This window comes from Kogia breviceps, chromosome 1 (genome assembly GCF_026419965.1).
Source record: "Kogia breviceps isolate mKogBre1 chromosome 1, mKogBre1 haplotype 1, whole genome shotgun sequence".
Taxonomy (NCBI): domain Eukaryota; kingdom Metazoa; phylum Chordata; class Mammalia; order Artiodactyla; family Physeteridae; genus Kogia; species Kogia breviceps.
In genome coordinates, this window is record NC_081310.1 from 162201697 (window position 1) to 162217770 (window position 16074).

The 16074-nt window shown below is 45.4% G+C and overlaps 1 protein-coding gene across 5 annotated transcripts in view; it reads left to right on the plus strand.

The window, feature by feature from the left end:
• AGBL4 (AGBL carboxypeptidase 4) overlaps window positions 1–16074 on the plus strand; it is a 1382976-nt gene that overhangs the window by 1253277 nt on the left and 113625 nt on the right. For all 5 annotated transcript variants that reach the window (XM_067008185.1, XM_067008176.1, XM_067008173.1 and 2 more), the window contains one exon: window positions 3335–3446. In XM_067008185.1, coding sequence (XP_066864286.1) covers window positions 3335–3446 — 112 coding nt within the window. The remainder of the gene's footprint in view (window positions 1–3334; window positions 3447–16074) is intronic.

The window sequence follows — 16074 nt, forward strand, 5'->3', positions numbered from 1 at the left end:
GGTGACTTCGCCAAGACTTTGTTGAGGACATTCTTGTTTGGAAGAGGGAGAGGTAGGTAAGCTTACCATCTCAAAGGATACGGTTTATGATTAAGTCCTGTCATCAACAACAATGTTCCCTTCCAAATTTTTAGATGCTCGGTGCGGGCTGGAAGAGCTCTCTGGGAACAGCACCCAGACCAGTGGTTTTGTCTCCTTGGTAACCAGCCATTGGGAAGTGGGCAATATAAGGGCCTGCTGGAATTCTCCATAAATTAGCCCACAGAGCCATATGGTTAGGGATGTTCTCAGTTAAAGAAACAGGAACTGACTCTGCCACTTAAGCAAAAATGGAATTTATAGGAAGGGGCTTACAGAACAAAGCAGAAGCTGGAAGACCAGACTTGGAAAACAACTAATTAACAGAGTAGCTCTGGAGGGCAGAAAAATTGGCTGTTGGCAGGAATACTCTATCTCTCTTCCATGGTAGCACTGCTGTATGACCCAACTCCCAGCGTGGCGTCACCTAGTCCAAATTTAAGTGCTGGACAGAAGTAGCTGTTGCCTGAGTCTGGGTTTCCTGCCACTGCCCTGGATGCCAGGTCATTGGGCCCATCTCTCTTCTGGGGTAAGAGAAAAGGCACCGCCACAGTGGCATCGTTTTTTAATGATGGAGGAACAAACTCTCCCTAAACCTGCCCCATCTAATCACAGAGTTAGATGCTAGGAATTTCCCAAAGAAAATGGGCAAATGCCTACTACATTAGGAGGGAACAGAGCATGGTTGTGAACTCAGATCTGCCTGATTTCCAGACTGGGGAGAAAGCCAGGAGGTCATCCCTGACCACTGCTGTCTGCTGCCCACTCCAGCCCCTGATGGACCACAAACCGATTAGTCTGTGCCACTTATATAGCATGTAGCACAAAACAATGATAAAGTGCAAGGAAAACAACAACATAACATCTTCGATCTGCTATTATGTGCCAGAACCTGTGCTAAACTAAGTTTGTCCTCACTTGATCCTCATAACATGGTCCTGAATTACAAATGTACATAAGCCTGTGAGCAGATCTTCTTTCTCCTGTTAGACTATGTTTCTTGTGAGCACGGAATGTCAGACTGCTTGTAAACCGATCCTGACGTCACCCCTTCTCTCAAGCAAGTTGTTTATAACCCTCTGTGCTTCAGTTTCCACATCTGCAAAATGGGAATAATAATAGTACCTCCCTCATAAGGTTGACATAGATAAAGTATTTCACACTTAGTAAAGTACTTAATTCTTGGGACAAAGTAATGTCTGTTGACCGTGACCCCCTGACTGTGATGATGATGCTGTTGTCACCTGCATATGACTGTTTCTGTCCCCACTCTGCCATCAATGAGAAGCCAACCCCAGCACCCAGTTCATCTATATATAGCAATGCAAAGATGAAGCAGTGAACCTCCATGCCGGGCACTCGAGGCCCTTACATTTCCCCTCCCACTCCCTTTACAGCTCACCATCACCACCTCTTCACTACATACATACATAGTACTCTATGATTCAGTCAAATCAAATTGTCCACCATTCCCCCAATAGCCTGGGTGGCTTCACAGTTCCTTTCTTTGCTTGCACTTTTCCTTCTGCTCCCAACACCTGGAAAAATTCTGTTCCTTCAGCAAGACCCAACTCAAATGGTTTTTCCTCAGTGAAGCCTTTCCCTACGTGTCCCCACGAAACATTAGTTATTCTCCCACAGGGTTCCCAGCCAGCTTACTTTAAGTGATAGGGGAAGTTATTATTATACACTCCCCAACAACACCCCAACCACGTTGAAGGGGGGGTCCTCAGTAGAATCCTTTATTTTTCTGAGTAAGATGAGCAGTGGTGATGTAAATGTAACAAGCTGAGAGGGGGTGGAGGTTTATTACTTAAGGAAATAGAGGGGTTGGGAAAATTGGTAGGGATGGGTAAAGTTGTAAAATAAGATGGGATGGAAGGGATAGAAAAGAAAAGGGGGACAATTTGGGCAAAGAAGCAGGGGGACAATTCGGCAAAAAGTTCATCAGTTTTGAATCTGGTTAAAAATCTGCGAAGAGCAGAATTTTATCTTATAGGTGATGGAAAATCATAGGTGAATCTTGATCAAGAAGGCAAGATTGTCAGATCTGTGTGGGAGACATTCTGAGCACAGGAAGAGGACGGATGCGCTAATTTGAGCTGTGAGCAAGAACAGGGTTTCTGAAGTTGTCCCTCAGCCTGGGCTGGCCTGGAGAAAGCCTACAGTGTGCAAAGGCCCAGCAGATGGAAGCATGGGCCCAGAGACCTGGGGGTGGTGCATCTTTCCAAAGACAAGCAAGACTTTGAGTCAATCTGGAGGAAAAAAAGGGAAGGAAGAGGGATAGGAGGAGACCAGAGGTCATGGTCCCACTTGCCCTGGTGAAGTAATTAATGTGCCCATGGGAGATTGTGGAGAAGGTGGGAAGGGTAGCCCTCACTGAGCAGGTGACCTGTGAGCAAAGACTGGTGCTAAGTGAGAACGAATCACTCAGCTCTGTGGAGGAAGAGGCTTCCAGGCAGAGGGGACAGCCTGTACGAGAGCCCCGGGGCTGGAAGCACTCAGTTTGTTGGAGGAACAGTAAGAGGCCAGAACCTGGCACAGTAGAAGCAGGAGTGACCGTGTTAGGAGCTGAAGTCAGAGAAGATAACGGGTGGACCTCATGGGCACTTGTAGCTGGTGGTAAGGACTTTGGCTCTTACTCTGCATCTAGCAGAGAACCATTTGAGCAGAGAAGGGACACCATCAGACTTATGTTTTAATAGGATCACCCTGGGTGTTGTGTGGAAAAGGGGGAGGGTATATAGGGTAAGAGGTAGGGTAGAATGATGCAAGGGTGGAAACAAGACCAGGTAAGAGATTATTACAATACTCCGGACCTTGGTCCAAGCTCAAGGTGATAGCAGTGGAGGTGATAAAAAGTGCTGGGTTCTGAGTATATTTTGAAGGTGGACACAATGGATTGGCTGTGGGTGTGAGACAGAGAGGAACAGTGGAGAAAGCAATGGTTTCGGCCTGAGCCTTCCTTCTGGCCCTGTATTGGAGATGTGCATGCGTCTGTGGTCTCAGGGCATGGACACTGAAGTGAGACTGCTCCGCAGAAATATGTTTGAACCTCTCTGTGACTCAGTTTCTTCTTCTGTAAAGGAGGAATTATAATAATAGTGACCTCATGGGGTTGTTGAAAGTGACTGAATTAATACGTGTAAAATGCTCAGCACTATCTCTGGCAAAAACAAACAAACAAACAAACACGTGCTAGGTAAGTGACATAATGACTGCTCCTGTACTGACTCTGACTTTGCGTACTGCCTAGGTGCTCTCTGATGGGGTTCGACCTGAACCGTCACTGGCTGGATCCCTCTCCATGGGCCCACCCCACCCTGCATGGGGTGAAACAGCTCATCATTCAGATGTACAACGACCCAGTGAGTAACTGAACCCCCTCAGCAGCTGCTGGTCTTATGGCTTGATCTGGGAAAGGGCAGTGTTGTACTGGGAAAGCCCACTAGGACCTGCAAAGTAGAAATTCGGGGTCAAAACCCGGGAGGGACTAGGCCTGCTGGTCTCTTCTCTGACTTGGACAAGTGCCTCCCCACCCCTCACGAATACTGGCTTCAGTTGTGGAGATCTCGTGGGGTGGAGGAAATATACCGGAGCACATTGATCAGGGCTCTTGGGTCACAAACGAAAGAAATACAACTTGAACCAGTTTACACAGAATAGAGAATTTTTTAGAAGAGTCCCAGAGCCTCATATACAGTTGAAGACTGTAGCCTGGCCTCCTGCATCTCTAGGGAGCTTGTGTCAACTGTCACGTCCAGTGGTTCCCCCACTAGAGAGTGACTCACTCTCATATTCTAGTTCCAGTTCCAAGAGGGACTGGAGTTCCTCTGGGCAGGAACTTAGTAAACACACTTGGATGCTGAGCGAGTTGTGGGCGCTGCCTTCTTCCTGAAAGTCCACTCCTTCATGCCCCAAGCAAGGAAGTAGAGCACTAAGATCAGAGCCAGGCTGACCTGGACCAGGACCCCAGATCTCTCCGTCTCTTCCTCTCTTCCCCACACCCCCTGCCCAGAATCTTACTCCATGCTTTCCTGCCTTTTTCCACAAATATTCATCAAGTAGTTTCTAACTACCAGGCATTGTAGTCGTAACAGTGAACAAAACCCTAACTCTTATAATCTAGTGGGAGAATAAGCATTAAACAAGTAAATACCGATAATATAGATTTACCAATTGTGTCAAGGGTTACCAAAAGAATGTACAAAGTGTGATCTGTAAAAAGGATGGTTAAAAGTTTCGGCTTGCCCAGGGCAGTTCTGGTTTATACCCGTTGTCCCGGAGTATTTATTAATGGTACTTCCTTCCACTCTTAGAAGCATCCCTGTTTGGATGACAAATTACACTATCTTTCTACCTAAAAGCTATGTGAGGGACTTCCCTGGTGGTCCAGTGGGTAAGACTCCGTGTTCCCAATGCAGGGGGCTCGGGTTCGATCCCTGGTCAGGGAACTAGATCCCACATTCATGCCACAACTAAGAGTTCTCATGCTGCAACTAAGAAGCCTGCATGCCAGAACTAAAGATCCCACAGGCTGCAACGAAGATCCTACGTGCTGCAACTAAGACCTGGTGCAGCCAAAACAAATAAATAATTTTTTTTTTTTTAAAGGAAGAAACATCAGAGGTGTTTAAAAAAAAAAAAAAAAAAAAAAGCTATGTGAAAGCACCTGACACAGTACCAGGTGGGTGTGTACCAGATCCTCAACAAACATTATGTGTATCCCAGGCATCTGCCCTAATAGCGTTAAATGCGTTTCTACACTGGATCTTCACTCACTGTCACAGACATCAGCAGAATCACTCAACCCCAGAGCTATGTAAACTGCCAGGACAGCTTCTGACCTTGTTTCTAAATGCTCACAGCCTCACACCTTCTATCCTGGTGGCCTTACTGCTCACAGGATCAGCAAGCAAAGAATCAGAAAGACCCTTGCTGATGGGCAGGGCCTATATCTGTGAGCATTGTTGTTCCTCAAAGAACTGGAGAGGGAGGAACCTCGTACTGGGTGCCGTGAATAGTCAGAGCTGGTGTCTACCTTAAGGAGTCCGCAACCTGGTGGAAGTAGCCATTTACAGACAGTTATTCTAGGTGCATTTGTGGAGGGAGGCACAGGGGTGGTGGGAGCCATAGAAGGAGCCGAAGCCAGCAAGCCACACATGAGCTGATGTGTGAAGGATGTTCAGGGCCGGGAGGGCTTTTCCAGGCAGAGGAGGCATCTGAACATCTGCCTTGAGATGGAGGCACCCTCGGAAGGCTGCAAGTCGTTCAGTGTGGCTGGTACTGAGGACAGACAGAGGGGCAGAAGAGGGGCTGTGACATAGGGCTTTGGTAGAATAAATTTGGACTTTATTCTCACAGAAACGGGGAGCCACTGAAGGATTTTAAGCAGGGAAGTAACAGGATCAGTTTTGCATTTCAGAAAGATCCCACTGGTGCCTAGAAGGATATGGATTCAGAGGGTGCCAGGTTAGAGGCTGGGGACCATTAGAACCTGCTGCTAGGGGTGGAGAGGAGGGCGAGTCTGGAGATATTACAGAGGGAGACACGAGCGACTGTGGCTGATGGGAGAGGAAGGAGTCCTGAGGGATGCCCATGGTTTGGCTTGGACAGTGGAGGGGGTGCCCTTCCTGAGATGGGAACCCAGGAGGGCCAGTAAGCGTGGGGAAAAGCTTTAGATGTGCTGGTGTTGAGGTGGGGCAGGAGTGAATCTCCTGGAATGAGCCCTCTGTGCCCTCACCTGGCAACAAGGGTCTGCTGTCTTCGCATTAATGATGGTGTTAACTTCAAAGCTGCTTTCCTAGCCCTGTGCTCACTACACCCTCCGGCCCTCTCCGGGACTTGGATATTAAACGATGATCTTGACAAAGGAGTCTTTAACCCACTGGATCTCAGATACAAAGCGTTTAATGTCCCACTTCCAGGACAGCTCCCTGTGGGCAGTGTGGCCCTTGTTTACCAGTTGTGATTGATTGTCTCGCAGGGCAGGGTCTGCCCGATTCAGTCCCCAGTGCCCAACAGGGACCTGGCCGTAAGCAGGCACTCCATGTAAATGCCAAGCAAATAATGAAGCAAACCCAGAGCCTCCGTGACTTGGTTTTTATGAGTGTCCAGATAAAAAGGAGCGACTGGACCACAGACCCCCCCCTTCCCCAATATCACCTTCCCCTCAGAGTGTCCTGGATTCTGCTGCCACCATCGCTATGCCCTCCTCAAGGCTCTGGTCTGTGCACACAAACCCTTTCCTTGGTTTCCCTGCAACCTGCTGAGACTGAGATTGTCTTAAACTCCCAGAGACAGAACCTGAGAGTTTAGGACAACCTCAGCAGGTTACCTTGTGCAAGACCCTTGGGTAACCTCAGAGTTACAGAGACTAATGGGGGCAGGAGGTCAGACCAGGAAAAGCTCACAATCTGATGGGAAGGCCAGACCCTCATGGACAATTTTAATCCAAGGCAGTGAGGAAGGTGAGCAGAGAAAATGTAGTGCTTTGGAAACGTGGGGCTGGGGGAGATTAATCCACTGTGTGTGCATGTGTGTGTGTGTGTGCGTGTGCATGTGTGCGTGTGTGTGCTTGCGTCCCCAGGGGGATCCAAGGAAGTTTTTTCAAGGAATTTGGACTGGACCTTTAGGAATGGGAAATATTTTATCAGGTGGCTATGGTTTAGGGACGAGGGAGGTGACAGGGAAAGGGGAGAGGGCTTTCCAGGGCAAGCTGAGCCACAGAATGGAGGTGCGAGAGCTCAGCTGCTGGGGTGGGTATGCAGCATACACAGCAGGGCAGCTGTGAGGAAGCTCACGGGCAAGGAATTTGGCTTCTTCCTGTGGTCCAATGCTTTCTTCTCATTAAAATCAAAGTCTTAGGCCCTTTTTAAATCTGATTTTTGATTGAAGTATAATAACTGTAAAAAAAAATTAACGCAGTGGAGCAAAATGTTGCTTGTCGGGAATATTGTGGCACAGAAGCTCTCTCAATCTTGAGAATCAGTACCATCACTGAAGAGCCATCAAAACCGCTTGAGCGAGGGAGAGAGATCGATGAATAAATAGTACTTCAGTCCATTCAGTCCCCCAATCTAGAAACCCTAGAGACATCCTAACATTTAAATCCACCTGAGGCTCTCTCCCCTGCTTAAAACTTTCCAGTGACTCCCCATTATTTATGGGATAAAGGCCAATATCCCTGACATGCTATTCAAGGACATGCCCTATGTGTACCCAGGACGGAGCACAGAACACGACACCAGAGAGAATATTATGTTGAATGATAGATGCTTTAGAAAGTGACTAGGTCTGCAACGTGGAGGCTAAGCGGAAGAAGAGTGCCCAATAGGCACTGATGGCAGGGGTCCAGGTGAAAGACGATGAGACCCGAACTTGAGTGTGGCCAGGGCTGCTGCCAAGAAGGATGCCCAGGAACGGACGTGGGAGGTGAATGCGTGCCCTCCTGCCCTCTCCTCAGCCCCCTGAGTCCCTCAGAGCCCAGGGCTGCTTTGTTGAGAAGTCTCTATGCTCTGGGGTGTATTCCCTGCCTCTTCCTAGAGGAGAAAGGCCTGTGTTGCTATAACAACGTGGCTGCAGCTCATTTAGACAGATCCGTTTCCTTAAATCATTTAAGGAAAATTAGCTGCCATAAAAATACAGAGCAGTATTTCAAACAGAGCAACACAGGGCTGGGGTATTTTTCCTTGCTTGCCTCCTGTAATCCTCAAGATAAGCTGCTCTCTTTCTGTCAGATAAATAAAAAACTTATCACACATTTACGTGCAAACAGAGTGGTCGGCGACACAGTTGGATAACACATGCAGGACAAGCACTCATTCACACGACACACAAAACACACACACACACACAACATAGAAATATGCAGAAAATGCACATGTTCACATACATAAATCAGAAAATATTTTTATGTAACAACAAAAACGTGGTAAATAAGAGATAGATACAGACAAGTGTATGGTTATACACCGCCACACAAAGGATATGTATACAAACATACAGACAGCACAGTTTCACATTCATTTCAAAAAGAAGGAAATGGCCCATGAGGTCTGTTCTTAGGGTGAACAGAGGTTTCTCTGGTCACCAGACCAGAAGGCTCTGAGATGGTGACTCTCACTAGATTCCACAGGGCAACTGCCTGTTAGTACCTGACAGTCTGGGGGGAGAACCCCGCTAGTGGAAGGGTAAGTCCACCTGGGGAAGGATGGACGTTCCAGGGAGAAGGTTGGAGATGTCCCATCTGCATCCCATACACACACTTAGGAGGAAACCAGGAGAGCAGGAGGCACAGCCACGGCAATTGCGGGGGGGGGGGGGGGGGTAATTCTTCCCAAGGCAAGATGTTTATCCGTCCCTAGGAGCAGGGCGTGCCACCCCAGGGGAAAACCACATCCCCAGGGCATTTGCAAGCTGTCTCACCAAGGCCTCAGGAACTTTGGAATCTGGACAATGGGTTCCCAGATTTTTGTTTCATCTCCACATCTATGACTTTATTATCCCAGAGGTCCCCTGCAGGGAGAAGCTAAAACTATGTGGGCTGATCTTTGTGGCAGCAAGAGGGTCTTGAGGGGAATGTAACTCCCCCATCCGAGTGGCTGAACCATGGATGAGCTTGGTGCTCTTAGGCAAGTCTCTTCCCCTCTCTGAGCCTTCATTTCCCCCCATCTGTACGCTGTAGGGGTTGAAGGATGATCTCCACAGGGCCCTTCCGGCTCCAAGTCTGTGTCATCTTGGAGCTGTTTCTTGGTTATGTACGCTCCGCTGCTGGGCAGGATTTCATTACAAGGCACAAAAGTCCTGGCTGCTGCACGGAAGCGCAGGAAGCATTCCTGGAGTGAATGCCTGTGAAGGTGCCCAGCACATGGCAGAAGCTCCATAAATGTCAGTTTCCTGAGCCTCGGCGTGCCCATCTGCTAAAGGGAGGAACAGTCCCTGACCTGCTTACCCCGCAAGTTGGAGAGAGACACCCCATTATACGAACATGAAGCGTTTTGTAAAGGTGAGGAAGGATTATTGCCATGGGGCAGCACGGAGAGGACTTCCCTGTGGAAATGTCCAGATTGCCCCAGCTGCTAAAGGTTTCAAGAGGAGTAGATGCAATGCACTCACACCACTGCCATAGATCACACATGTGGGTCTACTCCAATGTTATTTTCCACTCCTAGCAGCATGGCCCAGGAAATCAGTAAATAGCCACCAGGGGAAAGGTTCAATCTGGAAATAAAGGCTGGAAGTAAATGTGACATTGTACAGGGGGCTCTGAGAACACAGGGTGCTCTGAGTTCATGCAATTTTTACAGATTTTCCTACAACAGTTTGAGATGGTTTATGAAACTTTAAGGAATTTTAAGAGAGATCGTTACTTTTCTAAAGGGCAACTTCTCCCTATGATAAAAGGTGTGGTTTCTCTACCTCTCTAGATTATAGCTTTGACTCTGGCAGCGAGCAGGGTGGATAGATGGAGCTCTCATGTCAGAGTAATGTTCCCGTCAAGCTGGTTGTTTCCTTCAATTTCTCTAACATTTTTTCATCCTGAAAGATTCTGGATGCCTCTCACCAACTAACTAGATACGTATTGTTTCAATTGCATGGGGACCAGAAAATCTTCTAGAAGTTTCCCTCTGAGTCAGGTCAGTTAAGCTCTCTGTGTCTTATTTTCCCTATCTGTAAATTGGGATCAACAATGCCCATCTCATGAGATTTCTCTCAGGATAAGATAATATGTATATAAATAACACTCAGTAGTAGGTATATTAAAAATGGAGCTATTGAGATTTTATGCATTTCGTCATTATAGCACTTACCTCACTGTCCCCAGCCCCACTTCCAGCTCCTATAGCCCACCACAGACTGTGATCCCTCCAAGGCCCTGGACTTCACCTTGGTCACTTCCGTATCCCTAACACCCAGCGCAGGGCACAGCCCTGCCATGAATGTGTGTTGGGGGAGAGAGAGAAGAGACAGGCGGGTAAGAAGAAATCCGTTCATCAGAACCTGGAATGAGCATCTGCACAGTGTTCTGAAGAATGTGTGGGAATCTGATGAATAAAGAGAAGGAAAAGTATTCAAGTCAAGAGACACACTTAGCCACTCTCAAAATCCCCCTTCTTCGGAACCCACCTCCAGCCCTACCTCTTCTAAGATTTCCCTGAACACTTGGGCCCACGAAGTGTTTCGTTTCTTTGTTCTTCTATTGATAGACTTTGCTTCTGTCTCCTAGTGGTTTATCCCATCAACATTTATAGAGTGTATTGCATGGGCTTGGTGCCATAGAATCATCTCCTCTGACTATAGGTTCCATTTTCTCAGCTAAATTGCAAACCCCTCCAGTGCAAAGGATCTACCTTCACCTCCCTGCTGCCCTGGGCAGGGCTGGCTACTAGCTGGCAGCTCAATGAGAGCCTCTTGAGCATTGATTGAAATGCAGTTCTCAGGAAGAGTAGTTGTTTGGATGTCTATAGGCAGCCGGCAGAGCTGGGCACACCTCCCAGTTAAAGCGCACATCATGCTGTGCTTTAGTGATAGTTTTCCTGCCTCCTTTACGCTGAGCTTCTCAAGGATAGAAGCCCCATGTTTTCCAGCGTGCATCTCCATCACCTGGCAGGGTCCCACTCTTCGTAGGTCCTCAAGGATGGTTTGGGGAAATCTTGGCAGCTCCCTCATCTGACCTATTGCTCCTTATTAATATAGCACAGAAACATCCCAGAGAAATCGACCTCCGCGACTTTCTCACCCGTGCTGCATTTCCATGACTCATCTTCGTTCCTTCATTTTTTGCCCCTGCTGATCTCTTGTCATAAAATGCTCTCACATATGGAATCTTCTCAAGCTTACAAATTTGAAAATTCCAGAATGTTAGGATCCAGCCATGAGGATCTCCACAAATCTGCAAATTCTAAAATTCTTCTCCTCACCCCTCTCTGCTGCCCGTACCTGTTCCACTTACCCTGGTTTCTAGGTTAGAACAAGCGTGCTTCCCCATTTTTCCTATCCCATGAGCACCCAATTATCCAGGCCACAGTGAGTGAAAAAGGGGTCTCTGTGGACAGCCTGACACTCTGGGAATAACCTCTTTACACTTACCCAAACACTCCAGCTTAACTCCAGGTCATTTCTTCCAGGAACCTCTCCAATTCACCACCCCACCCATTTCTCACCCCTCCAGCAAACTCCTCCCCTTCTCCCTGCCAGGCCCCTGGACGGAGAGCAGGTTGGGATCTGCACATAGCCTGCCACTGCGTTAGAGGCTCAGCTGAGCTGGCCTATGACAGACTACAGGTTACGTCTTAGGGTGTTTTGTGTTCAACGTGTGTGGAACTTTTCCAAGAGTTATTTTTGGTTGTTACTGTTGGGAAACTCCTGAGCCAAGGATGGATTCATGCTGGTACATCAAATAGCATATTGCATTTCAGAAATTGGCCTTAGCGGTGGGAAATCTAGTAAGTCAGATGCCTAATTAGTCCACCATTTACCGTGCTGGAGAGAGCTGCGTTCTGATGAAGGGGACCAGACTAATCACTGTGTCTGGCAAGAATTGAACTGTTTAACCTTTCATCCAGAAATTGCCCCATCCTCCTGAAGTACTAATGCCCACCTCCCAAGCCTTGTACTGGTCCCAGGTGTCTGGCTGTGAGAAGTCTTATCAGCCTGGACACAAGTTGACCTTCTGTCCACTGAGCTTTGATGCTCTCCCGCTCAGCAAGCCATTCCAGGCTCCTATTTCTTGCTTTTACTACAAAGCTAGTAAAGTGTGTACATAAAAGAGTAACTTCCCTATAGCCTTCAAAAGGGAAAAATCATTCATTTGTCCATTCAACACACATTTTCTGAGCCCAAGCCCTGTATACTGGAGTACAAAGGCAAGTAAGAAACAGTCCCTCCCCTCAAGGAGCTGATGACCCAGAATAGAGCAGTGGATTTCAAACTGCTTTTAGAAAAATTGCAAGAGGTCTGAAGACCCCCTCACATGGGGCTCCTCTCCATTTTAACCAGAAAGGCATACTTTTGTGGCTAAGAGCTCAGGCTCAGGCCCAGGTTTAAATCTTATTTCAACATTCAATGGCTTTGCTACTTTGGGCAAGTCTCTTAACCTTTTTAAGCTTCAGTTTCCTTGTTTGTAAGAAGTTGTGAGGATTAACTGAAGTGATTCATGTGTCTTGTTCAGGCACTATACAGTCACTGTGCCAGGCACATTTATTCTCAAAAGATTTTAACTATTATTAGTATAAAATATGTGTTTGAATAAAGGATTCCAAGGCCACAGAAAGTCTGCAAACCCCCTAGCCTAGCGTTCCAGACTCAGTGAACCAATGATGGCATGACAGGGTGGGAAGTGTTATGATAGACAAGGTATCTGGGTACCATGTGGGAAAAGCAGGTCATTCCAACTGGACTTGGTGTCAGGCAAGACTCGCGAGAGAATGTGACCTCCGAGATGAGTCTTGAAGGAAGAATAGGAGTTGTTTAGACAGAGACCACAGGAAGTATTACACGTAGAGGGAACAGTGTGTGTAAAGACATATGTACTAGACTGGTGAGTATGCTCAGGGAATTCCAGGGAGTTTGGTATATGGGGATGGGAGGAGCTCAGGGGGAAGGGGCTAGAAGTAAGATTGGGTGGTAGGCAGAGGTCAGTCATAAAGAGCCCTGTTGGCTACCCCAGGGAGCTTGGACTTGATCCTGCAGCCATGGGAGCTTTCCTTCAGGGAGCAGGGAAGACATGAAATTTAAAAGAGAAAAAAAATGTTATTATGACTTTCTGGGGTTTAAAATATATAGGTGTGTTTGTAGCTTTAGCCAGCAATTGCAGTACTAGAAACCTAGGCTAAAATAATCTGAAGTGTGAATAACGATTTATGCAAAAAAAAGTCCACAGAATCATTACTTTTTTTTTTTTTTTTTTTTTTTTTTTTTTTTTTATTTTTTTTTTATTTTTATTTTTTTTCTTTTTAACATCTTTATTGGAGTATAATTGTTTTACAATAGTGTGTTAGTTTTCCCTCTACAACAAACTAAATCAGTTATACATACACACATGCTCCCACATCTCCTCTCTCTTGCATCATCCTCTCTCCCACCCTCCCTATCCCACCCCCCCAGGCGGTCACAAAGCACAGAGGTGATCTCCCTGTGCTATGCAGCAGCTTCCCACCAGCTATCTAATTTACATTTGATAGTGTATATATGTCCCTGCCACTCCCCCACTTCGTCACAGCCCACCCCTCCCCCTCCCCATATCCTCAAGTCCATGCTCGAGTAAGTCTGTGTTTTATTCCCGTCCTACCACTAATCTCTTCATGACATTTTTTTCCCTTAGAGTCCATATATATGTGTTAGCATACGGTATTTGTTTTTCTCCTTCTGACTTACTTCACTCTGTATGACAGACTCCAGGTCCATCCACCTCATTATAAATAACTCAGTTTCATTTCTTTTTATGGCTGAGTAATATTCCATTGTATATATGTGCCACATCTTCTTTATCCATTCATCTGTTGATGGACACTTAGGTTGCTTCCATGTCCTGGCTATTGTAAATAGAGCTGCAATGAACATTTTGGTACATGAGTCTTTCTGAATTATGGTTTTCTCAGGGTATATTCCCAGTAGTGGGATTGCTGGGTCGTATGGTAGTTCTATTTGTAGTTTTTTAAGGAACCTCCATACAGTTCTCCATAGCGGCTGTATCAATTTACATTCCCACCAGCAGTGCAAGAGGGTTCCCTTTTCTCCACACCCTCTCCAGCATTTATTGTTTCTAGAGTTTTTGATGATGGCCAATCTGACCGGTGTGAGATGATATCTCATTGTAGTTTTGATTTGCATTTCTCTAATGATTAATGAGGTTGAGCATTCTTTCATGTGTTTGTTAGCAATCTGTATATCTTCTTTGGAGAAATGTCTATTTAGTTCTTCTGCCCATTTTTGGATTGGGTTGTTTGTTTTTTTGTTATTGAGCTGCATGAGTTGCTTATAAATTTTGGAAATTAATCCTTTGTCAGTTGCTTCATTTGCAAATATTTTCTCCCAATCTGAGGGTTGTCTTTTGGTCTTGTTTATGGTATCCTTTGCTGTGCAAAAGCTTTTAAGTTTCATTAGGTCCCATTTGTTTATTTGTGTTTTTATTTCCATTTCTCTAGGAGATGGGTCAAAAAGGATCTTGCTGTGATTTATGTCGTATAGTGTTCTGCCTATGTTTTCCTCTAAGAGTTTGATAGTGTCTGGCCTTACATGTAGGTCTTTAACCCATTTTGAGTTTATTTTTGTGTGTGGTGTTAGGGATTGTTCTAATTTCATACTTTTACATGTAGCTGTCCAGTTTTCCCAGCACCACTTATTGAAGAGGCTGTCTTTTCTCCACTGTATATCCTTCCCTCCTTTATCAAAGATAAGGTGACCATATGTGTGTGGGTTTATCTCTGGGCTTTCTATCCTGTTCCATTGATCTATATTTCTGTTTTTGTGCCAGTACCATATTGTCTTGATTACTGTAGCCTTGTAGTAGAGTCTGAAGTCAGGGAGCCTAATTCCTCCAGCTCCATTTCTAGTTCTCAAGATTGCTTTGGCTATTCGGGGTCTTTTGTGTTTCCATACAAATTGTGAAATTTTTTGTTCTAGTTCTGTAAAAAATGCCAGTGGTAATTTGATAGGGATTGCATTGAATCGGTAGATTGCTTTGGGTAGTATAGTCATTTTCACAATGTTGATTCTTCCAATCCAAGAACATGGTATATTTCTCCACCTATTTGTATCATCTTTAATTTCTTTCATCAGTGTCTTATAGTTTTCTGCATACAAGTCTTTTGTCTCCTTAGGTAGGTTTATTCCTAGATATTTTATTCTTTTTGTTGCAATGGTAAATGGGAGTGTTTTCTTAATTTCACTCTCAGATTTTTCATCATTAGTGTATAAGAATGCCAGAGATTTCTGTGCATTAATTTTGTATCCTGCAACTTTACCAAATTCATTGATTAGCTCTAGTAGTTTTCTGGTAGCATCCTTAGGATTCTCTATGTATAGTATCATGTCATCTGCAAACAGTGACAGCTTTACTTCTTCTTTTCCGATTTGGATTCCTTTTATTTCTTTTTCTTCTCTGATTGCTGTGGCTAGAACTTCCAAAACTATGTTGAATAAGAGTGGTGAGAGTGGGCAACCTTGTCTTGTTCCTGATCTTAGTGGAAATGGTTTCAGTTTTTCACCATTGAGAATGATGCTAGCTGTGGGTTTGTCATATATGGCCTTTATTATGTTGAGGAAAGTTCCCTGTATGCCTACTTTCTGCAAGGTTTTTATCATAAATGAGTGTTGAATTTTGTCAAAAGCTTTCTCTGCATCTATTGAGATGATCATATGGTTTTTCTCCTTCAGTTTGTTGATATGGTGTATCACATTGATTGATTTGCGTATATTGAAGAATCCTTGCATTCCTGGGATAAACCCCACTTGATCATGGTGTATGATCCTTTTAATGTGCTGTTGGATTCTGTTTGCTAATATTTTGTTGAGGATTTTTGCATCTATGTTCATCAGTGATATTGGCCTGTAGTTTTCTTTCTTTGTGACGTCTTTGTCTGGTTTTGGTATCAGGGTGATGTTGGCCTCATAGAATGAGTTTGGGAGTGTTCCTCCCTCTGCTATCTGTTGGAAGAGTTTGAGAAGGATAGGTGTTAGCTCTTCTCTAAATGTCTGATAGAATTCGCCTGTGAAGCCATCTGGTCCTGGGCTTTTGTTTGCTGGAAGATTTTTAATCACAGTTTCAATTTCAGTGCTTGTGATTGGTCTATTCATATTTTCTATTTCTTCCTGGTTCAGTCTCGGCAGTTTGTGCATTTCTAAGAATTTGTCCATTTCTTCCAGGTTGTCCATTTTATTGGCATACAGTTGCTTGTAGTAATCTCTAATAATCTTTTGTATTTCTGCAGTGTCTGTTGTTATATCTCCTTTTTCATTTCTAATTCTATTGATTTGAGTCTTCTCCCTTTTATT